Genomic DNA, 25,706 nt, shown 5'->3' on the forward strand with positions numbered 1-25,706 from the left:
GTTCTTATGTAATCACAAATTAGTCAATATCTAAGATTTTGATTTTTGAAAATATGCTCTCAAGGAACAGTCAATATACTGACCATTTTAAGCAACTTAGAACAGTGAAACTGTTTTGTAACTATTGGTATTTATACTGACAATCCCTTACTGTAATTGATCCCATAGTCCTTACCACAAATTTCAAACAAATTTCCTTTCTGTAATTAAAAGTCCACCAGCTATTGTGCTATGGGCAGTTGCTTCCCATGTATTACAGCACAGCAGAGACTATAGTCTAATTAAAACCACTTGTTAAGTGATTTCTTCCAGTTGCCACTACAGCAGTGCCACAATAGCTGTTGTTGCCCATCTGTTAGTTACAGCTTTGTCATAAAGGGAATGGCTGCCTGCTCATGAAAACTACACGGTTGCCCACTGTTTTTGGTTGCAGTCAAAGAGACCAGCAGTGTTGGCTGCTGTGCGCTTTTCATACACAGCAAATGAACTGAGTTTATCAACCATGGACTATTAGTGTACAGCTCCGAGAATAATGATTGGAGTAAATCACTTCCAAGGCATCAAGTTTGAACTAATAATTAATTTTATTCAGACTATAGAAAGGAAGCTTGAAATATATGTGGTAGCATGATATGAAATTTGTTCTGTGTTCTTTGACTTGGTCACCTCAGTTTCCATAAAAATAAAGTTCCAAAAATTTTATCTTTACTACATAGTCATGAAGTCATATCATCATAAGACATTTATCATCTATTGCTTGGTATAGGTAGCTTCTGACTTCTCCATAGACTTCATTCATCATCTTTTTACTTCTAAGTTTGCCAGGCTTGTCGCTTTATGTCATCAATACATATTTGTCCAGTCATCTGGGTCTTTTCTTATCATGAGGAATCCATATCAGAATCTTCTCAGTCCTAAGTCTCATCATTCCATCCCACTCTCTGCCCAGCCCATATTCATTTCAGTTTTGTACAGTCATAATCATATCCTCAACTCATGTCTTTTCTTTTATCCATTTGTTTGTTTTTCTGTCCATTCATGTTATGCTCAGTGTGCATCTACATACGCTCATTGGGCACCCCTCAGGTGCAAGCTTGTTATTTTCCCTAGTTCAGGTCTATAGTTTTTATTATACAGTTAGCAAGAGTTTTAGAGTGTTGTCTACCATTGGTAGAAGACTAATGAATATGTAGTTCTTCATATCATCCCTGCTCTCTTTCTTATTTAATGAAGTTTGAAGTTATAATTTATAGTTATGATTAGTTTAGGAGAATTTATACTTTAATTTGTACATTGTGTCACTGCCTCTTTTTCTATGTGGCTTGGTATCAGCAACATTGTCTTGATGCCTATCAGGTTAGCAGGATGGATGCTATTAGCTGCAGTGTCTTCTAGCCACTGAACACAATGTAGTAGGTGTCAGGTTTTTACTGGTAGGTATGAGTAAGTGATACTGAAATTGTAACATATCTAGTTGATATTATACCCTCACGCTGGGCAGTGTTATATATACTGTGATGTAATATTAACCAGTGTGATTATGCATCATGAGCCATTCTGAACCTAGGTCCTAACTGTGGTCTCCCCCAGTTCCACAAGTTTCATAGACAAATAGTATAAAGTATTAGGTAAAATCTTCAGCTGCATCATATTAATGCAAGAGGAGAGAGAGAGAGAGAGAGAGAGAGAGAGAGAGAGAGAGAGAGAGAGAGAGGGAGGTGTGTGTGTGTTTTCCCAAAAGCCAATAGAACTGTTTTCTTTATAACCATTTCCAGTGGCTGTCCCAGGAGTTGCATATTCTTTTATATTCTTTTTCTCTTTGTAAATTTAACAAACTCCATCATGTGAAACAGCAAAAGTATAGACAATATCACAATATCTTAAAGCTTGTCTGTACTCCAGTATATCCACCATAACCTTTGACAGAAAACAAGGCTCTTTTGGATGAAAGTACACATAATATGGATTTAACCATGGTATCTGAGGTCTAGACCCACAAGTGGTGCAGTTATGATGAGTTAATTAGTAAACACACTTTCTGAGACTTTCACCAACAAAATAAGTGCTTCATACAAGTCCTTATATAAGTATGCACACCCAAAAATTCTAAACATTCAATATTACACATTTCCATTTTACCATCCTCTGTCATTATTGATACCGGTATAGAAACATAATTTAACTAAGATGAGTGATCACTATTTACAGAACAGCAATTACAACTTATAATGAAAATCTTATTTATCATTCCTTATGTTGGTGCATCCTTACTGAGTTTGATTAAGATAATTACATATTTAACCAAGGAATAATTTTTTCTTAATAAGTAAATGATGAAAAGTCATTTATACAAGATGTTTAAATAAAGTGTCCCATATTTTTGCTGGAGATAGAACTGATCCAAACTAGAAAAAAACTCTATAAACATAGGCCTGGAAAAGAATATTTGTTGAGATGTTCTGTCTAATGATACCCATCTAAACGCTGGCATTGCAGGAGCTACTCAGTATAGTTATTACTCACACATCATTAAGCTTTCCTTTTCAAAGAATCATAAACTTGTGTGAACATACCTGGCTGCCCTTGGATTTAGTCACATGCATGTAACACACACTCCTGTAATGTGTGCTCATTGTTGATGGTATGAAATACTCCAGTGTCCCCATAGAAAGATATCTAAGGTTATTGAGGTTGGTTGAACAAAGAGGCAATGAAGTAGGATCCCATGAAACAATCCATCACTCACTAAACAATTGTGTTAGGTACTGTAGTACAATGTATAGGATGTCCACAAGAACCCCTCTAATTTCCAAATGCAGTTAAAAACATTCTATAAGACATATGTTCTTCTAGTTTGTAGCATCCTGTAAAGTAACTCAGAAAGTTGTGTGTAGATTTCTTTTCTATACGTTTACTTTTCTTTTGTTTCATGGACTAAATAATTAACAGAAATGACTACACCTCAAAAGAGAGCCCACTGCATGGTGTGCTATATAGAAATGAAATAATGCACTGCTGTCCAAAAAATTTCTAACATGAATTTTGAAGGTAGTCACCAGACATTGAGGCAATTAATGCTTATCATGAAAAGTTCCTAGCCACTGGGAGCACAGACAGACAGTCACTTGTCAAAGTCAGTTGACTGAGCATCACAAAAGTTAAAAATTCCTCACACAACAGTTCCCAAGGTGCTGCATAAATGACTTTCCTTGCATGCTTACAAAGTCCAGACTGTGCAAGCACTGAAGTGGAACAGCTTGTAGTTTTGCCACAAATTTGTTATTGAGATGTTACACTGGATCAGGCAAATGGAACTGTAATTTTCTCTGACAAAGCAATCCTCCACACATGTGGGTAGGTTAATTGGCACAACATTTGTACCTCAGGTTTGGGAAACCTCCACAGCATTAGGGAATATGTCAGAGAAAGCAAAAAGATGAATGTATTGTGTGCGTAAATGAAAGACAGCATAGTTTTGGACCATTTTTCTTCATCAAGCAAACAGTAACAGGAATGTTAAATTGGACATGCCTGAGAAATTTTATGTCCCTTAGCTGCTTCTCCTTCAGCCAAATGTGATCTTCCCCCAGGACAGTGCATCACTGCGCTGGAGTAGACATGTTCATGGCTTCCCCTGCAAACATTTCCATAATGGTGGATAGGATCTGATGGACTAACGAAGTGATCATTGTGATATCTGGGCATAACCTCTCCATATTTCTTCCTGTGGGGTTACATAAAGCATAGTTAGTATGCCTTGTCCATAAGTGACCTTAATGTTCTTCACAAGATGTAATAGCCTCCAATTGCTCCAAATTTGCTTATGTGTACACAGGTTGACTTTTAAATAAACTACTAGCATGCACTTATTGCAACATAACATATATTTACCTCACTGAGCTGCATGCCTTGCTTACAATAAAGTATAGAGCCTGTTCCAAGAGCACAAACAATGCACATAATTGTAGAACATCATATGCACCCTCTTTCTTCATCCTATACATGCAATTATGATTACAATTAAACATCTGTCTTAAGACCCACTGGTTCTCCAAGACCCTTCCAGTCAGAAACACTCTGCACTTATCATACAGCATGGTGATGAAACGGCAACCCTGTAGAAATCGAGCTGTCTTCTTCAGGTATGGCGGCTGATGACATTGTAGATAAAACTTCTCACACCAGATGCAATAGTGCCAGAAAGCAACACTTCTGATGCCAGATGCAATACAGATGGTTTAGTTGGCCATTACGTTGGGTGTCAGTTGGAAGGAGGTTAAGGCCAGGCTGCCTTGAAGCAATACCACAGAATTTGGGTGCTTAGTGGCTAGGTGAGTGTGTACTTGTCTGACACAAGACATACTACACAAATGATGTGATAATGTTCGAGACAGCCAGTGCTGGAGGCACAGCAGCAGCAGGCACCAGCTAAGGTATGTGGTGACCATCTCTTGGCTGACAGCCTGAAGCATTGGTTGAGATGGGGGCGTCAGCTCCATTGATGTCACAAGACCACCAGCTTAACGAAGCTAGCTCATGGCATCGCCTGTGCTGTCCAGGGCCATTAACAGCTTTGGAAGTAGCAACCAGGGCACACATGACCAGACTGTAGATTGCACACAGGAAGGGTACCCATAGAGCTGGAAGGGGGCATTCTAAACTGTACACCCCCACAATGACAGAAGAGTGCCTGCATGTCTCTGGATGGGAACCAGAGACTGTCACGGTGGAAGATGGCAGCAGTTGTAGTAGGGACCTCAAGTGGTCTGCTGATCAAAGATGGCTGCTCCACAGTCCTTCCTATCAGACTTAGCATGGATGGCAGTGCTGTGGTAACAATGTTGAACAACCCAGTGTGGGACTAGCTGCTCCACAAAAGCTTGTTGACGGTGAAATATTACGGAATCTCATTGCTACCTACCAGAACCCCTCAGAGAGCATTAAAGATAAACACTAGTCCTAATTGTCCAATTGTAAAGTGACCTGTTTCCAAATTACATACAAAAATAACCACTATTCCAGTATACATATAATTCGAAAATGATGCTTTGCTGAAACCATATGTGTAAAAGCCACTGTGTGTATTTTGAATGTGCCAAAACCATTTAACATTGTTTTTATGTGAGAAACACAATATAAATGTGAAATTAATAATGTAACTAATTGAAAGAAATAGAGCACATGGTCAGGATGTACCAGTTAACCTTTCATTATAAAATTACTACAGCAAATTAAATAGAACATATAAATAAAGCACGTTAATTGAATCTCTGATATATGTTAGCACTAAAATTCAGGCACTAGTTGATTTGTTATTAACAAATTTAGAAATTAATTGTTACCAGTAACATAATTGGTCAGAAAATGTTATATTAACTCGTAACTAAGTTGAAAATAGGTTCACCTTGTTCAGCACTGAGATTGTAAATTTTTAGCAATGTGTATCTCATATTCGGTTTAACTTTTAATTGTGATTTTACATAAAATTGTCATTTTTCATTGTATGTAATTGTTAACAAAAGTATAAATAGAGGTCACGCAGGTGCCTTGGGGGACTCATTTTTTGGCTATGGTTGCGAGCAAATGTATTGTAGGCTCACTCGTTTGTTGATTTTTGTGGCGTGAACTCTGTGTCGTTTGACGTCAACTTTAACCGGTACAGTTCACCAGGCTCGGACACCAGAGTCCTGCAAATATATTGGTATTAAAACTGCACTGTGCTTTGGAATTTATTTGGGAGTCTTCCGCAATCCTTTTCATAGGCTGCACAGCGACGAGACATGAATCCAGAAATTTTACAAAACCCCGAGAACTAAATAACTCTCAATGTTGGTAGAATTGACGTGAAAACAGCATCACATCGACTGGGCATTTCACTCAAAACATTTGCAATGCAGAGGTGGATCAGCTGGACTGTGAAATCTACGACGACACGGCGGTGGTGGAAAATAAAAACATCTCAACAGCTAGAAGAACAGATGATGGATTGACACAGATCCTTCCTCTGGCCTGTTTGGTTGCAGACTAAGATAATTCCACTGGGAAAGAGTAATATTTATAAGGGTCTGGCCTGTGTTCATTATGTTACTGTGGGGAACAGGCACATCACTTGATGTACTTTTCCCTTCTAGTCAGCATTCCTGAATGTCCCGTAATGTTTTAGCTTCACACTTCAGGCACTGTAGCTGGTGTATATTGCAGTGTCAGTGTACTAAATAGTTATTCTTGTGTTCAACTCAAAGTTTCTTTCTTAATTGTGCAGAGTCACCATAATGATGTTACATCTCTCTCTGTGGTGTTGTTTTGCTGCATTGTCTCAGAGCACCCAACTCACATACAGTGTGTAACAATTAGCTTGCTAGTGTGGCCATAATATCTGTAATATCAGTGGATTGTCCTTGTTGGAACTCTACCCAGCTGTTATGGCTTGATTCGCTTTCCTCTGCTATTTGTGTTGCCAGCGAATGCGTCTAAATTTTTACTTTGCTGCAGCAGTATGTTATTTCGTGGTGCAACAGTGTTGTCTAAACATTTTACAGGTTACAGAAGGAGCTTATATAGAAATTTATTATTTTTTTATACAATACTTGTGCATCACTTCACATGATGTCACAAACTGTAAGTATCTACATCTCATAGCTTTTTAAAAATTGCATTTGGAATTCAGGGGTGTTTCATGTAGTCAGCTTGTATACTGTGATTAGAAGGGGAGCTCAGTCAGCTGCAAATTCTGTATAGAATGTAAAATGGTTTTCAGGTGGGCCTGGAGCCTAGCTTAATTTCAGAGATTTTAGCTGTTTATCAACACTGCTGACACTAACATTTAATCGTTCATCTTTGCAGTAATGTGAGATTTAAACCAGGACAATACTTCTGCATCTTTTTCAGTAAACATTTGGAGACAGAATTCAGCATTCCTCCTTTTGCTTTAATGCTCCCAATTTCAGTTCCTGTGTCATCAATGAGTGTTTGGACACTAATTTTGGTGCCACTGATAGCCATTTTGCATGACCAGAATTTCTTTGGGTTTTACGAGAGATCTTTCATTAATATTCTGCTGTGGCAATCATTGAAGGCTTAACACACTTTCTTCTTGACAGCCAAATGTGTTTCATTCAGTATCTCTTATATATAGCTGTGTGTTTTGTTTTAGATGTTGTAATATGAGAAAGTACTGTAGATTATTTCCAGTGTACACCCATAAACATTAGTTCCTGGTGTTTCAAGAGAAGCTGATATGTCAGCTGCACTCAGCAGACAAGAATTAATAATCATGGTGCAGTGGTTATGTGGACAATAGTGCTGCTGGCATAAACAACTGATCTCTCTACAGAAATAACCGTAGCATATGTCTTGGCCAATTTCAATCACTTTGAGATAACATATTATGAAAACGATTACAGCCCTGAAGTCTGACACATTTTAAAATCAAACTATTGGAAAAGAACTCTGAGCACACCCCATGTTCAGTCCTATGATATTTTAGAAGAATTTATACATACCTACCCTATCTTTGAAATTATAAATAACAGGAACTGAAAAATACACACAACTTACAAGGATGATACTTTATAAGAGAACTACAGTTTAGTTTTTTCTCATAAGTGCCTAACACTAACTTGTGAACAACAACCTAGTCAGTTATAATACTAATAATAAACATCATGACTTACTTTCAACAGCTGCAAGCACTTCTCTTGGAACTCATCATCCAAACTGAGATAAATTATGTTCACTAGGGATGATGCCATAATATCACAGAACTGGACATCAGCAGGATTTGTCTGTGAAGTAAAACTTGCAGTAAACAAAATTAATAATTTAGGGTTTATTCTGTTATTCCACAGTCATTCTGTATGGCATACTATTTTGTTGGCAGATACTGATTAGAGAAAATCTCTCTTTATGAAGCATTAGCAAAGACAGGCACAATCATAAGAAACAAAATCACTAGCTTTCACAACCAGAAATTTCTTCATCTGGGAAAAGAGAGGGAAGGGTTACAGGAAATTAAACAAATAAAGGAAAATTAAGGCTGGAATTTCACAATATTGATTTGAGGTCTTTTCAGATGGAGCATTACATAAATTGGATAAAGATGAGTAAGGAAGTTAATGAGGACCCAAAGGAACCAAGACAACATTCACTTTGAGTAATTTATAGGAACCACGGAAAACATGAATCATGATCAGTTGGAGGTTTGAATCCAGTTCTTCAAGAATATGAATCTAATTCCTTCATGACTGTATCACACTGTGTGGAGATCAATTTGTGATTAATGAGTTAAGTCATCCCAAACACATTGTGAGACTGGTTAACACATATTACGTGTGCAACTATTTAGAATTCTACAAGCAGGTGTCCGATGCTTTATGGATGATAACCAGATATGTTGTCTTCTTTCTTTTGTACCTCTAGAGATGTGTGTCCTTGTTTATGGTTTAGAATGAAATTTTATATTCTGGTACAAAAGAGATTAACTAGTTGCTGACAAAAATTGGCAAGAAATTGGAAATCACTAGATATTCTCACAAAGTAAAAGACTATCTTTTTATTCACAGCTTCTATAACTTGTCAGAATATTTTGACTCATAGATGCAAATTGTTTCTCATGTCAAAATCACCACTTTTGATTTTTTTGAACAACTCAAAACACTGTGTTTTCCTAAGAGCACGTTCGCTGAAATCTTCGACAAGCATTTGATGTGATTCTGCAGCAGTATTCTTCAAATGATAACAGAAAACCAATGCTGTCTGCAAGTCGTAGTTTGTAAGCATAAAACTTTACGTGTTTATGGGTTTGGAACAGATACCAATCTATAAAATTTGGGTTACAGTGTGTTGACACTCGTTGTCGGCCATTACAGGCAGCAGACAGCACTGCATATGTGGTCTCATAGGCCCTACACTGACGACTAGCATGATCTATAGGGAAATTCCAGTTTCATATTTCTACAACTGCTACTTTAGTGAGATATTCTGTATGTCACACAAGAGTTATATCTTATGTCAACATCATATTTTTACTGCTTGCACCATGGAATTGGATTATTTTTCACTTCAAAATTATGTTACATTTAAGAATGAAGAACTCATACTTAACATCCTACAGTTTAAAATAATACAAGGTTATTCAAAAAGAAGGAACAGATTTCAAATACTTATTGTTTCCAAACTATAAAAGCTGGAAACACAGTTCCAACATTCCTGGAAAGAGAGAAGTTCAGATTCTCTAAGCTCATCTGACATTGTCTGAATGACACCATTCCAGGATGTTGGATTGGAAGAGGAGGATAACTTCATCGCTGGTGGCCTCCCACGTTTCCAGACCTCACCCTTGTGACTTTTATTTGTGGGGTTAATTGGAAGATTATGTTTTTATTCCCCCTATGCCCGACATTCTTGAAGGTCTGTGACATTGCATTGTCGAAGCTGTAAATTGGATAACCAGAGACCAGCTGCTATGTGTGTGGCAGGAACTGAGCCACCATGTTCATATTTGTCATTAACACATCATGCTCACATTGAATGCATAAAAATTTGAGCTTTTCTCTTTCCAGGTACGTTGGAATTGTGTTTCTATCTTTTGTAGTTTGGAAGCAATAAATGTTTGAAATCTGTTCCTTCTTTTTGAATAGCCCTGTATTTTTAAACAGTAATGGAAGAATATTATACTACATTTAATCATATGTAAGGCTGTTGACCCAATCATTTATTTTCTACGTGTCTTGACTTTACTATAATATACAGACATGGCATAAATATCAACATATGCTAACTGATACAGTCTGCTTTAGATGTTTCTACTAAATCTCTTATTTGAGTGCTATCTTGTACTTGAATAGCAGTGGATTAATCACACTGACCTAATTATACAGCTATATAATTGTTGATGAACCGTGGACTATAAACCATGGATCATAAACCATGGACCTTGCTGTTGGTGGGGAGGCTTGCATGCCTCAACGATGCAGATAACTGTACTGTAGGTGCAACCACAACGAAGGGGTATCTGTTGAGAGGCCAAACAAATGTGTAGTTCCTGAAGAGGGGCAGTAGCCTTTACAGTAGTTGCAGGGGCAACAGTCTGGATGATTGACTGATCTGGCCTTGTAACATTAACCAAAACAGCCTTGCTGTGCTGGTACTGCGAACGCCTGAAAACAACTACAGCCATAATTTTTCCCAAGGGCATACAGCTTTACTGTATGGTTAAACAATGATGGCGTCCTCTTGGGTAAAATATTCCGGAGATAAAATAGTCCTCCATTCGGAACTCCGGGTGGGGAATACTCAGGAGGAGGTCGTTACGAGGAGAAAGAAAACTGGGGTTCTACATATCAGAGAGTGTAATGTCAGATCCCTTAATTGGGCAGGTGGGTTAGAAAATTTAAAAAGGGAAATGGATAGGTTGAAGTTACATATAGTGGGAATTAGTGAAGTTCGGTGGCAGGAGGAACGCGACTTTTGGTCAGGTGAATACAGGGTTATAAATACAAAATCAAATAGGGGTACTGCAGGAGTAGCTTTAATAATGAATAAAAAAATAGGAGCACAGGTAAGCTACTGCAAACAGCATAGTGAATGCATTATTGTAGCAACGATAGACACGAAGCCCACACCTATCACAGTAGTACAAGTTTGTATGCCAACTAGCTCCACAGATGATGAAGAGATTGATGAAATGTATGATGAGATAAAAGAAATTATTCAAATAGTGAAGGGAGACGAAAATTTAATAGTCATGAGTGACTGGAATTCGATAGTAGGAAAAGGAAGAGAAGGAAAAGAAGTAGATGAATATGGAATGGGGGTAAGGAATGAAAGAGGTAGCCGCCTGGTAGAATTCTGCACAGAGCATAACTTAATCATAGCTAACACTTGGTTCAAGAATCATGAAAGAAGACTGTATACATGGAAGAAGCCTGGAGATACGAGAAGGTATCAGATAGGTTATATAATGGTTAGACAGAGATTTAGGAACCAGGTTTTAAATTGTAAGACATTTCCAGGGGCTGATGTGGACTCTGACCACAATCTATCAGTTATGAACTGTAGATTAAAACTGAAGAAACAGCAAAAAGGTAGGAATTTAAGGAGATGGGACCTGGATAAACTGAAAGAATGAGAGGTTGTAGAGAGTTTCAGAGAGCAATAGGGAACAACTGAAAAGAGTGGGGAAAAGAAATACAGTAGAAGAAGAATGGGTAACTTTGAGAGATGAAATAGTGGAAGCAGCAGAGGATCAAGTAGGTAAACAGACGAGGGCTAGTAGAAATCTTTGGGTAACTGAAGAAATATTGAATTTAACTGATGAAAGGAGAAAATATAAAAATGCAGTAAATGAAGCAGGCAAATAGGAATACAACTGTCTCAAAAAAGAGATCGACAGGAAGTGCAAAATGGCTAAGCAAGGATGGCTAGAGGACAAATGTAAAAATGTAGAGGCTTATCTCACTAGGGGTAAGATAGATACTGCCTACTGGAAAATTAAAGAGACCTTTGGAGAAAAGAGACCAACTTGTATGAATAGCAAGAGCTCAGATGGCAACACAGTTCTAAGTAAAGAAGGGAAATCAGGAATGTGGAAGGAGTGTACAGAGGGTCTATACAAGTGTGATGTACTGGAGGACAATATTATGAAAATGGAAGAGGACATAATGAAGATGAGATGGGAGATATGGTACTGCGTGGAGAGTCTGACAGAGCACTGAAAGATCTAAGTCGAAACAAGGTCCCAGGAGTAGACAACTTTCCATTAGAAATACTGATAGCCTTGGGAGAGCCAGCCCTGACAAAACTCTACCATCTGGTGAGCAAGATGTATCAGACAGGCGAAATACCCTCAGACTTCAAGAAGAATATAATAATTCCAATCCCAAAGAAAGCAGGTGTTGACAGATGTGAAAATTACCGAACTATCAGTTTAATAAGTCACAGCTGCAAAATACTAACGCAAATTCTTTACAGACGAATGGAAAAACTGGTAGAAGTTTACCTCGGGGAAGATCAGTTTGGATTCCGTAGAAATGTTGGAACACGTGAGGCAATACTAACCTTACGACTTATCTTAGAAAAAAGATTAAGGAAAGGCATTTGTAGACTTAGAGAAAGCTTTTGACAATGTTGACTGGAATACTCTCTTTCAAATTCTAAAGGAGGCAGGGGTAAAATACAGGGAGCGAAAGACTATTTACAATTTGTACAGAAACCAGATGGCAGTTATAAGAGTCGAGGGGCATGAAGGGGAAGCAGTGGTTGGGAAGGGAGTGAGATAGGGTTGTAGCCTCTCCCCGATGTTATTCAATCTGTATGTTGAGCTAGCAGTAAAGGAAACAAAAGAAAAATTTGGAGTAGGAATTAAAATCCATGGAGAAGAAATAAAAACTTTGAGGTTTGCCGATGACATTGTAATTCTGTCAGAGACAGCAAAGGACTTGGAAGAGCAGTTGAATGGAATGGAAAATGTCTTGAATGGAGGATATAAGATGAACATCAACAAAAGCAAGACAAGGATATTGGAATGTAGTCAAATTAAATCGGGTGATGCTGAGGGAATTAGATTAGGAAATGAGACACTTAAAGTGGTAGATGAGTTTTGCTATTTGGGGAACAAAAGAACTGATGATGGTTGAAGTAGAGAGGATATAAAATGTAGACTGGCAATGGCAAGGAAAGCGTTTCTCAGGAAGAGAAATTTGTTAACATCGAGTATAGGTTTAAGTGTCAGGAAGTCATTTCTGAAAGTATTTGTATGGAGTGTAGCTATAAATGGAAGTGAAACATGGACGATAAATAGTTTGGACAAGAAGAGAATAGAAGCTTTCAAAATGCGGTGCTGCAGAAGAATGCTGAAGATTAGATGGGTAGATCACATAACTGATGAGGAGGTACTGAACAGAATTGGGGAGAAGAGAAATTTTTGATACAACGTGACTAGACGAAGGGATCGGTTGGTAGGACATGTTCAGAGGCAGCAAGGGATCACCAATTTAGTATTGGAGAGCAGTGTGGAGGGTAAAAATCGTAGAGGGAGACCAAGAGATGAATACACTAAGCAGATTCAGAAGGATGTAGGTTGCAGCAGATACTGGGAGATGAAGAAGCTTGCACAGGATGGAGTAGCATGGAGAGCTGCATGAAACCAGTCTCTGGACTGAAGGCAACAACAGCAGCAACAACAACAACAACAACAATAATTGTTGATTTCTACTGACAGCTGCCCACAAGAACAGCAATTAATGTTAACTAGTAAACAAATGAAAAAAAAAGTTAAACATGTCTTGTGTCGAGTTGTTTAACCGCCTATGGGAAATTTCAGTGAGTGGACCTTCGAACTGGCACAACAAGTTGTAATCTGTGTACGAATATCATATTTTGAAACACTACTGATTTTATGTAAAAAATTAATGAGGATTTTAGGCATTTGGATAGCTATGGGTGTAACTGTTAAGAAAGTTTATTCTCTTTGATAGGTTATGGCTTCAGTCCTTCATGTGCTGTGAGTATAGTATCAGCTTTGTCTTCATTATTTTGTCTTGGTCTTCTTGGGTCCATTGTCTTGGACAATGTACTAAAATTCACGTCAGCTAATCTTCAACAGTTTTGTGCTACCAACAGCATCCACCATATGACTGCTGTACCCTTTCAGTTGCAGTCTACTGGTGAAACTGAATGGTTTGTTCAAATGTTCAAAAGCCACTTGGAGAAACTCTGTTCCTCCCACACGTGGGACCAATACCCTATTTCATCTTGTGTGGCCATCACTGAAACAATTAATTCAGCCAAGTCAGTCAAAGTTCCACCTGCAGGATGAAGTCTTGTTAAAAGTATTTGGCACGAAATAATGTTGAGAGCATTGTCTCATTACAGAACCAACTATGGCACACTTCAAAGTATATAAGTTATTCTGCCATAGAGTGTTTGCTCACGACCCAGCACACTGCTGGGATCCATACCAGCAGTCATGTCTCCATCTTCGCCAGTTGTAGCTGGCACAATACACAGTGGTGCTCACAGTGGTTAGTGGCTGTCCTGCAGCCTGAATCAATGTCTGTGGATGTGCCACACCTGATGACCATCACATCACCCTAGAAGATCCCCTCATTGTGTGCCTGACCACAGTGTCTGCATCTATGGATGCGGATGTGCACCCTGTGACCAGTTTCTTAGCCTGTATTCCCGGTCATTCCCACAGTGGTTATCTGTGTGTGGCCAGGGAGCTGCCATCGGGTACCACTACATTCCCTGTCTCCTCATCCATGTCTGCATTCAATCATGATTCAATCATGTGCCACCACCCTACATGACGGCAATCCAGATGTTTTGGTGGGGGGGGGGGGGGGATGGGGATGGAGGAATGTAATGTTGTCGAAAGTGCAAGGTTGGTACCTTACAACCACTAAGAAGATAGTCGCTGCCAGCTGCATTGACAAATGTGCAGCACTGGTGTAGCCACACCAAGAAATATTTTGCTACATTATTCTCAAATGTACTCTGAGTGAGACGTATGTATTTTGTGTGTATAAAGACTTGTGTTTTGTCTGTATCAAGTGTATAAATTAATGTTCAGAGAGGGCTGTAAAAACTCATGGTAGAGCAAAATAAAGAACCCACCATTGTACTGACAAGTGTATTTTTGTTCGGTGCAACATAACTAATTATTTAATTTAATTTTCCAACAGTTCAGTAAAATCATAAGCAAGAGCTGAGAGAAAAATAGTAGTTTTGTTTTTGGAGTTTTGATACTCTTTTTTTAGATGTCTTTGTTATCTATTAATGCTCTAAAGTGATTGTGAGTTATTTTGAAAATTTTGTATTTTTTGTGCATAGTGCTCAACTTTTATTTTTTGACAATATGGTGAAGAAATTTGCAATATTGCATGTAGCGTACCTTGCTTACAGCTAATCCTCAGCATCAAATAAAGCTCTCTTTTTCATGGCACAAGATACGTTGATCTCATTTGTTCAGGTGCAGATCCATGGAACATCTTACTAAAATTGTTTATGTTTTTATGTATCACAGTTTCCAAGTTTCATAGATAATTTTCAAAAAAATGAAGTTGTATGAAAACAGTTTAAACCTGGCAAGAAATGATAAAAAATTAGAAGTTTCATTTCCGTTCATTTGCTCACTTCAGGGCTAGGCCATATGTATTGGCTTTTAGTATGACTGGCTGCTGAGAGCATTCCAGCTAATTAATGAAAGCCATTCACAGGCTGACAGTACCTACTGTCAACAACAAATCAGACACAGTTCTTTAATCTACAGGTGGAACTGGCAGGTGGTAGGAAGTTAAGTAAGGTGTGACAGAAAGGGAAATGCAAAAAGTTACAGAAATGCTGATTTTCCCACCTGCAGGCAGAACTGACTAAAAGAAGTATCATTTTTCTGATTTACACACTCACATAGCCATAAAATGCTGGCCTGTATTCACAATCATAGTCCTAAGCGAAGTTTTGGTAATGGTGGGTGCACACATTAATTTTGTACTGTGTAAATTATAGTTGTTATAAGTTACACTAAAGAAATCTACTGAGCATTAATGTATGCTAGTTACTATTATTATATTAAAACATTTAATATATGATATAATATTGTAATTAATATTAAATACTGGACAAAGATGGCCAGTTAAAAGTAGGATTGATAGAAAGTGATGTGGGGAGGGAGTAAGAAACCGTGAATTCCCAAAATCCAACTCTGGGTTTATCATCTAATGTGCATCATTGGAAAACAGTAAATTCTCTCTGAGCAGTATGACTGAATCAGCATTTAAAATATTGAAAAACGTCTTAGCTAAAAGTGAGTGAAGGAGATGCTCTTCTGCTACCATTTGACCATCATGGTTATACAAATCATTTACTTCTGGGGCTCGCTTCTATTTCATGAAAGATGGTTGGATTTAGAAATATATTGTCAATAACTACTGTACTATATCCTTCTAGTCTTGGTGGCAAAAAAACCAAATCTGTGTTTGTACCATGAAATTTGCATAAGAAAGTTCATGGCACTCTGTTAGGCTCTTCAGAGTATGGGGGATAGCCACATGAACAAAACAAAAAAATTATATACAGCTTAGATGAACTTTGTAAAAATAGTACATTGATGAGAGGTGTCTCTTTGTACAGAGTCCAGAGTGTCCAGCTTGAGCAGTGAGTGGGTATCTACACTTGCTGATGGAGTGCACTATTCCGTGTTGCTGCCAGTTGAAGGTGCTTTGGAGGGCCCGTCATAGAATATGCAGGCAGACCACACCAAGCCCCCCAGGGGGTCCACAACTCTTTTGTGGATACGTGCGTAGCAAACACGGGACCCTGAGCTAATGTGGCCCTCCTTCCTTTCCGGGCTGCATACCCTCCCTTTCCGCATCCTTCCCCGTCCCCCATCTTCGCCCCCCCCCCTCCCCCCTCACCTCTGGATCTTTCCTTCCCTTTCTCCCCCTCTGGGAGTATGGTTTGTGCCTACGTCCGGAGACGGACGCTCGAAACTGTTACAAATTCCTTGCCTTCTACACTTGCCAGTCTTCGTCCTTCCTCTGTCCTTCTCTTTTCCCTCCCTCTTCTCTTTGCCCTTTTCTCCACTGCAGCGTTTGAGACCCCTCTTCTATCCTTTCCTTTCCTCTTTTTTCCTCCCTGTGCGTGTCTGAAGGCCGATCCACGCACTTCCATGCGTAGCCGGTGACGGGGTAACGCGTAATTCCCCACCCCGGGTAGACAGGAGACAGGTAGGACACGTACGTAACCCCTGGTAACGGCCAGGCCCAGGGAGGGGTGATTACCCGAGCTGATACCTTCCGAAACTGCCGATTGGTACCTCCGTCCGCTTGTCGGGAGGTGTGACCTGAGGTGTGAACAATCACCTAAGGCGGGAGTGCCCTCAGAGAGGGCCCCCACAAGGGAGGAGCGCGCCACCGGAGACGCCGGTAATCATGGGGGATTCTTCCACAATGGTTTCCTCACCTTCCACTATGTCTGCTCACAAGCGTAAGTTCACTGAGTCTCAGCCACAGACAGTTCTTCCATCGTTGCCACAGTTCCTTGTTGTTTCTCGGTCTGACGACGGTCACGACTTCTCCACGGTCAACCCTTTCATTATTCAGAAAGGTGTCGACGCAATTGCAGGTCCTGTAAAGTCTTGTTCCAGATTACGGAATGGCACCCTGTTGTTAGAAACAGTCAGTGCCCTCCAGGCACAAAAATTGCTGCGTACCTCACTACTACACACCTTCCCTGTCCGGGTGGAACCGCACCGTACTTTAAATTCCTCGCGTGGAGTCGTTTATACACGCTCCCTCGATGGATTGTCTGATGAAGAAATTCAGCACTACCTGTCCGACCAGGGCGTAACGGCTGTTCATAGGGTTATGAAAAGGGTTGACATGAACATCATTCCAAGCCGCACTGTCTTCTTGACATTTGACAAAGTTCAACTCCCATCGAAAATCAAAGCAGGCTATGAGATAATTTCCGTTCGCCCTTATGTCCCAAACCCTACACATTGCTATCAGTGTCAGCGGTTCAATCACACCAGCCAGTCCTGTTCCAATCCGGCCAAATGCGTAACGTGTGGCAAGGATGCCCATGAGGGTGCTTGTCCACCTCCATCCCCTCGCTGCATCAACTGTATGGGTGACCACGCTGCTTCCTCTCGAGATTGACCCGTTTTTAAGGACAAAAAGCTCATCCAGGAAATTAGAGTGAAGGAAAAGGTGTCGACCTTTGCTGCTCGAAAATTATTCGCCAGTCGACAGCCCACCGTGCCTCAGACAGGAAAATACAGCACTGTCCTTGCTTCTCCTCGGCCAACAAAGGAGGCGGCCACGCAGACTTGTGACCTCACCTTTAGTACCACGGTCGTCAGATCGGCCAGCGCAAAGATCGCCCGTTCAACCTCACCACTTTCGCCTGTCCACTCTCTGGCTCACCCTTCGTCGAGTTCTGCTAAATCTCGAGCCCAAAAGTCAGACACCAAGACTTCGAAAAAAGAGCATACTCGTGAAGAGTTTTTACGTACCGCAACTTCCCAACCATCGGTTCCTCCTTCATCTAAACATCATACTTCCAAGAAGGCTACAAAGAAACCCAGTTCCTGTCCTTCTCCGCCAAGGCGTGTCCCATCTACAGCACCACCTGGCGGAAATCGCCCTCGGCCGTCTTCTGTGTCGCCGAGGCGCACTGCTGGCGGCCGATCAACTGGCCGATCGCTGGTGGCAGGAGCTGCTCCTGACCAACCTATGGATCAGGATCTTCAGCCTTCGGCTGAATGCCATTCCATGCTGTCGGTCGCAAGCTCTGAGCAGTCGTTGAGTTGACAGCGACCTTGGTCACATTCCTCCATTTTCTGTTCACCCTATGTCCATTATCCACTGGAATATCCGCGGTATTCGAGCCAATTGGGATGAATTGTCGATCCTCTTACGATCCTACTCGCCGGTCATCTTCTGTCTTCAGGAAACAAAGCTGCGTCCCCATGACCACTTTGTTCTCCCTCATTTTCAGTCTGTACGATATGATCTCCCCTCTGTTGAAGGCACTCCAGCACATGGAGGACTCATGATTCTTCTCCATGAAACTCTCCATTATCACCCAATCCATTTAAACACTTCCTTCCAAGCTGTCGCCGTCCGTCTTTCCCTTTCTGGATACATGTTCTCTCTTTGTACTGTATACATTCCATCGTCCACACCAATGGCACGAGCTGATCTCCTTCATCTTCTTGGTCAGCTTCCACCCCCCTATTTGCTGGTTGGGGACTTCAATGCCCACCACCCGTTTTGGGGATCTCCACATCCTTGTCCATGTGGCTCACTATTGCTAGACGTCTTCCACCAAGTGGATCTAGTTTGCCTCAACACTGGGGTCCCTACATTTTTGTCTGCCTCCACGACAAATTTATCTCATTTGGACCTTGCGGTCGGTACTGTTCCGCTAGCTCGGCGCTTCGAATGGTTCGCCCTTGATGATACACACTCAAGTGACCACTTTCCATGTGTCCTTAGACTGCAGCCTCAACTGCCATACATGCGCCCGCGATGCTGGAAGTTTGCCCAGGCTGATTGGACACTTTTTTCGTCTCTAGCGACATTCGATGACCGTCACTTTCCCAGCGTCAACGATGAGGTCACACATATTACCGACGTTATTCTTACAGCTGCGGAACGTTCAATACCACGCACCTCCGATTGCCCCAGCACCCCCCAGTTCCTTGGTGGAACGAGGCATGCCGTGATGCAATACGTGAGCGGCGACGTGCTCTCCGCGTTTTCCGCCACCATCCTACTTTGGCCAACTGTATCCGCTATAAGCAGTTCCGAGCGCGATGCCGTCGTGTCATCCGCGATAGCAAGAAGGCAAGCTGCAAATTCTTTATTAGCTCATTTAACACCTTCACTCCCTCCTCGGAAGTTTGGAGTCGGCTTCGACGGTTCTCAGGCGCGCCTAGTTTCTCCCCGGTCTCTGGGCTCACTGTCGTGCATGACACATTAGTGGACCCCGTCGCAATTCCTAACTCGTTGGGTCAGCACTTTGTTGAGATTTTGAGCTCTTCAAATTACCCGCCAGCGTTTCTCCCGAAGAAACGTGCAGCGGAAGTGCGACCTCTTGCTTTCTCCTCTCAAAATCGCGAAAGCTACAATACTGTTTTCTCCATGCGGGAACTCCAACATGCACTCTCTTCTTCTTGCTCCTCCGCCCCAGGACCGGATGGTATCCACATCCAAATGTTGCTGCATTTATCAACCCATAGTCTGCGTTACCTCCTTCACCATTATAATCGAATTTGGACCGACAGTACTTTTCCCAGACGATGGCGGGAAGCTATCGTCGTTCCTGTTCCGAAACCTGTAAAGGACAAACATCTTTCCTCTAGCTATCGCCCCATTGCTCTCACGAGTAGTGTCTGTAAGGTTTTGGAGCGTATGGTGAATTACCGTTTAGCGTGGTGGCTGGAATCCCGCAGTCTTTTAACACCTGCCCAATGCGGATTCCGAAAGCATTCTTCTGCAGTTGACCATCTTGTTGCTCTCTCCACTTATATCATGAACAATTTTCTCCGGAAACGCCAAACAGTAGCAATATTTTTTGATCTGGAGAGAGCATACGATGCCTGTTGGAGGACAGGCATCCTCCGCAAACTGTTCTCTTGGGGCTTTCGAGGTCGGCTGCCCCTTTTTCTTCGCGAATTTATGGCAGAGCGCACATTTAGGGTGCGGGTGAACACTACTCTCTTCCGTACTTTCTCCCAAGAAAACGGGGTACCCCAGGGCTTTGTGCTGAGTGTTGTACTGTTTGCCATTGCCATCAATCCAATTATGGATTGTCTCCTTCCTGATGTCTCGGGCTCCCTCTTTGTGGACGATTTTGCGATCTACTACAGCTCTCAACTGACCAGCCTTCTTGAACGATGTCTTCAAGGATGTCTCGATCGCCTCCACTCTTGGAGCATCGAAACCGGCTTCCGTTTTTCTCCCAGTGTGTTAATTTTTGGCGACGTAAGGAGTTTCTTCCGCCCTCCTTACATCTAGGTCCTGTCAACCTTCCGTTTTCAAACATCGCTAAATTCTTGGGTCTTATGTTTGACAGAAAACTGTGCTGGTCCTCCCACATTTCCTATCTTTCGGCTCGCTGTCTGCGATCCCTTAACACCCTCCGTGTCCTGAATGGTACCTCCTGGGGAGCGGACCGAGTGGTCCTTCTCCGCCTCTATCGTGCCTTAGTGCGCTCGAAATTGGACTATGGAAGCATAGTCTACTCCTCTGCTTGGCCGTCTATTCTTCGGCGTCTCGACTCTATCCACCACCGTGGATTACGTTTAGTGTCTGGAGCTTTTTACACCAGCCCTGTGGAAAGCCTTTATGTTGAGACTGCTGAACCTCAGCTGTCCAATCGGCGAGTAGTCCTTCTGAATCATTATGCTAGCCATCTGTCTTCCATGCCTGCTAATCCAGCCCATGATCTTTTTTTCAACGCCTCCTTTGATGTAGGGTATGCAGGCCGCCCCTCCTCCCTACTACCACCGGGAGAGTTCGCTTCCGTCAACTGCTCCATTCTCTTTCCTTCCGCTTTCCTAAAACCTTCTTGACAACTTGGGGTACAGCACCGCCTTGGCTCCATCCCCGGATCTGCCTGCTCCATGACCTTTATCGATTTCCCAAGGATGGTACCCCTTCACTTGTTTTTTTATCGGGCATTTGCTGCTCTATGTGCACAAATGACGGACGCCACATTTATTTACACCGACGGCTCGAAAACATCGTTAGGTGTAGGGAGTGCCTATATTGTTGGCGACACCCCAAATCACTTTCGGCTTCCCGACCAGTGTTCAGTTTATACTGCGGAGCTTTACGCTGTTCTCCAGGCTGTCCACTACATCCGCCGCCATCAGCGGATACAGTACGTTATCTGCTCAGATTCTCTCAGCTCTCTCCTCAGTCTCCAAGCTCTTTATCCTGTGCACCGTCTGGTCTACCGGATTCAGGACTGTCTGCGCTTGCTCCACCTGGGGGGCATCTCGGTGGCGTTCCTCTGGCTCCCGGGACACGTTGGTTTCTGTGGAAATGAGGCGGCTGATATTGCAGCCATGGCTGCAGTCTCTCTTCTTCGTCCAGCTATTCAATCGATTCCATTTGCCAATCTACGAAGCGTTTTATGTCATCGTGTTGTTCATTTATGGCACGCGCATTGGTCGACACTTCCCCATAATAAATTGTGGGACGTGAAAGCTCTTCCTTGTGCTTGGACCTCTTCCTCCCGAACGTGTCGTCGGGAGGAGGTAATTTTAACTAGACTCCGGATAGGGCACTGTCTTTTTAGCCATCAACATCTTTTAAGTGGCGATCCTCCCCCACTCTGTCCCCACTGTTCTCAGCTGTGGACGGTAAGACACCTTTTAATTGAGTGCCCCTATTTTAATCCGTTACGCTCCCGTCTACAGCTATCGCCTGATAAATCGTCGATTTTAGCAGATGACACGCGCTCAGCCGACCGCGTTCTCAAGTTTATTAGTCCCAGTGAAATGACGTCAGTCATTTGAAGCTTTTTTTGGGGACAACCAACCCCTTTCTGTAGTGGATTTTTAAGCCTTCCTTCTGCTTTTAGTTTCTCCAATTTTATGACTTTCGTTCCCATTGCTGCTGGTTTTCAATTTCGGTTTTTTACTGTTTCCTAAGTCACGGACTGGGCGCAAATGACCATAGCAGTTTTGCGCCCTAACAAAAAAAAAAAAAAAAAAAAAAAAAAAAAAAAAAAAAAAAAAAAAAACCACACCAAGAAGGTCAATAGTAGCAAAGACATAAAAGAGAGTAGTTGATTTTGGGTGAAGATCCAGGTAAAAAGTTATCATTGTATGGTTACAAATTGTAGTTGTGTAGGTTTATGTAAGAAAACACATTCTTTAAAGCAAAGTCACTGTTGAAAATAATTTACATAGCTGAAGATGGCTGAAACCCACACTCTTTCAGTGAAACTCTTGCACTTTGGAAAAGAAGTTAGCAACCACAGCAAGAAATCTAGTTGGAAATGACTTGCAGGTCCAGTTCACAACTATTATTAAAGGCAACCATCAATCCAGTATTAACATATTGCAGACTCAACCAGCGAAAGAGAAGACAGCAGCAAATGATGTGGCAGGAAAGAAGACACTGTATAAGAAGACAGACCTACTTGCAGAAAGAAGAATAGCAACTCAAGCTCAAGGAGTGAGAATACCAACAGGTGAAATATGGCAGTCAACCCAAAGAAAGAAACCACTACCAAGGGACCAGGATATTTGGTGGGATAAGCAGTGATTTCACAGAAGGAAGCAGTTAACAAAGTGAGTCAACAAATGGATGAAGAGGTATGTGACTATAGTAACATAGATGATCACAGTGCACCAAGATTAAAGACATTAACTGAATCTACAATTTCAAATATAGAGTAAAATTGTTCTCAGAGGAATACAGACAGAGACAAACTACTTACTTTTCTACAAGTTAACACGTGTTGTATTAGAAATAAGATTTTAGAATTAGAACATTTATGTAACACTGAGCATGAGGATATTATATGTGTATCTGAGCAGTGTTTAACCCAAGAACAAGTAAATATATTTGTTCCCCAAGGGTATGTTGTGGGAGACAAAATATGTAGGAAACAGAGAAAGAATGGTGGCGCTGGAATTTTTGTCAAAGAAGGAATAAAATTTTCCGGAAGTGATGTATCTACATATACCTCAGAACTAGATGTGTAAAACTAATAAAAGGAATCAAATTTTCCGGAAGTGATGTATTTACGTATTCCTGAGAACAAGATGTGTAAAACTAGTAAATGAAAATATAGTGGTAGTTAGTCTACGTAGGTCACCAGATGGTGATGTAAATTTGTTTAATGAAAAATGTGAATTAATAGTTAAAAAGATATTGAAGAGAAAGAGAAGAATTGCTGTCTGTGGTGATTTCAACATAGAAATGGCAAACACACAGAGGCAAGTCACTAGGACATTCTTCAATATGTTAAGAGCGTTAGACCTCTATTGTACAAATAACCATGCCACACATAAGAATGCCTCCATAGACAATATTGTTGTGAATTTCCATAGGGAAGATTTTACAGTCAGACTTGCAGGAAGTGGACTTGCAGATCATGAGCCACTATTCCTTGCACTCTGTAAGAGGCAACCAGTTAAAATTGAAGAACCTAAAGTAGTAATGGTACAAGGGCAAATGGAAGAGTACATAAGTATGTTTATTGATAGAGTAGGAAGTGCAGATTGGATCTTTATATATAACTGTAAATCTGAGAAAAGGGGAGCTGAAATTACCTTTGCTAACTTATTTAAAAGGTACACAGATTTATGGTATTCTTGCTCACCAGTAAAAAAAAAAAAAAAAAAAAAAAAAAAAAAAAAAAGATCAGTTTCCATTGTTCCAATATTCTCAGAGATATTTGAGGCACTGATACACACACAAAGAAAGCAGCTTCGTTCAAAAACACAATATCCTATGTAACAATCAGTCTGGTTTTTGCAAGGGAAGAAACACAACAAGGGCCATCTTGTAAATCATTGAAAATGACTGATTGAAAATGAAAGTGAAATGAAAAAGACTGAACTGATTTACAGAAGAGCTAGCAGAAATAAGAGGGAACATACATATGCTGTACCAGGAGCTTAAGCAAGCCTCTACCCAAGGGGCAGAACAGAGCATGCATTCATAGGTCATATCTGAAATGCAAAAGATTCTCCTGTACCAGGAGCTTAAGCAAGCCTCTACCCAAGGGGCAGAACAGAGCATGCATTCATAGGTCATATCTGAAATGCAAAAGATTCTACAAAGCTAAACTACTTCTGGCAATTTTTTTTGTAATTTCAAAGTGTTCTTGACGTGAGGGGAGTGCCCCCATATGAAAAATGTGACTGGAATAGCCCGAAGTATGTCACCCTAAGGTACTCAAAACTTGCTACCTCCCTTAGTTTCAAGATAAGGTATGCCACCCAGGATATTTTTTCACATACATGATTGACATGTTCCTCCCAATAGAATTTTGAGTCAATGTAAATACCTAAGAGTTTTACTGACTTATTACCTACTTCATTTGATATTCCCATTAAATGTTATTGGGTTTTATCAGGATTGCACAGGAGCTTATTGGCTGCAAACCAGTCCAGGGCCTTATCAAGTGTTTGTTTTCTTATACTGTTCAGATCTGAAACGTTCTGGTGTGTGGTAAATAGTATTGTATCATCGGCATAACATATGACAGGGCGGGCTATGTTATTAGGTAAATCATTGATGGGTACAATGAAAAAGAAGGGTCCAAGCATAGACTCTTGTGGTACACTTGTGCTGATTTCCATTATGGAAGAATTTGCATTTCTGACTGAGAAAAATTGTTTTCTGTTACGTAAATAAGAACTCGTCACATCTTAAGTGCTTCCTCCCACCCAATAAAACTCTAGTTTCCTCACTAGAATGTCACCAGGAATGCAATTGAAAGCTTTGCTTACATCACTTAATGACAGTGATACCATGTTATTATTTTCAAAAGCTGTTAAAGTTTGGTCAATGATTTACAAGATGGCCCTTGTTGTGTTTCTTCCCTTGCAAAAACCAGACAGATTGTTACATAGGATATTGTGTTTTTGAATGAAGCTGCTTTCTTTGTGTGTGTATCAGTGCCTCAAATATCTCTGAGAATATTGGAACAATGGAGACTGATCTGTAGCTTTGGGGAAGATGTTTGTTCCCTTTTTTTAAAAATTGTGACAGCTTTTGATACCTTAAGGGCATCCAGAACAACTCCAAAGTCCACACATTTATTAAAAATAAAAGTGTATTGTCTTTTTAATGAAGTTATTTGATAACCAATAACAGTCCATACTTTTAGAACCTGAAAATTTGGATACAGTTTTTATAATATCAGAAAGCGTGACAGCCCTCCATTGAAATACCAGGTTAACAGGCAATGGTGTTCCAACAAGGTCCATTGCAGATGAATTTGTTGCTTTAATACTGTTACTTATTTCTTTAACTGAGTTTAAAAAGTTCCGATTTAATTCCTTTGGTTCAAGCAGAGCTGTTTCTGTGCATTTTTGTGTATTCTCTTGTTTTATTATTTGCCATGCTGCCTTGCATTTATTGGGAGTCATTTTATGTAGGGGATGGTCCACAGTGGATGATTTGTTTACATTTGTGGCAAGTCTAGATACAATGAACAAAGAGTGCAGT

At 40.8% G+C, this 25,706-nt stretch overlaps 1 protein-coding gene across 1 annotated transcript in view; it reads right to left on the reverse strand.

Annotated features, from left to right (window-relative positions):
- LOC126483786 (uncharacterized) overlaps positions 1-25,706 on the reverse strand; it is a 136,195-nt gene that overhangs the window by 18,782 nt on the left and 91,707 nt on the right. Inside the window, exon 9 of the mRNA XM_050106946.1 lies at positions 7,674-7,784. Within this exon, the coding sequence (XP_049962903.1) occupies positions 7,674-7,784 (111 nt within the window). The remainder of the gene's footprint in view (positions 1-7,673; positions 7,785-25,706) is intronic.

This window comes from Schistocerca serialis, chromosome 6, assembly GCF_023864345.2.
Source record: "Schistocerca serialis cubense isolate TAMUIC-IGC-003099 chromosome 6, iqSchSeri2.2, whole genome shotgun sequence".
NCBI lineage: Eukaryota > Metazoa > Arthropoda > Insecta > Orthoptera > Acrididae > Schistocerca > Schistocerca serialis.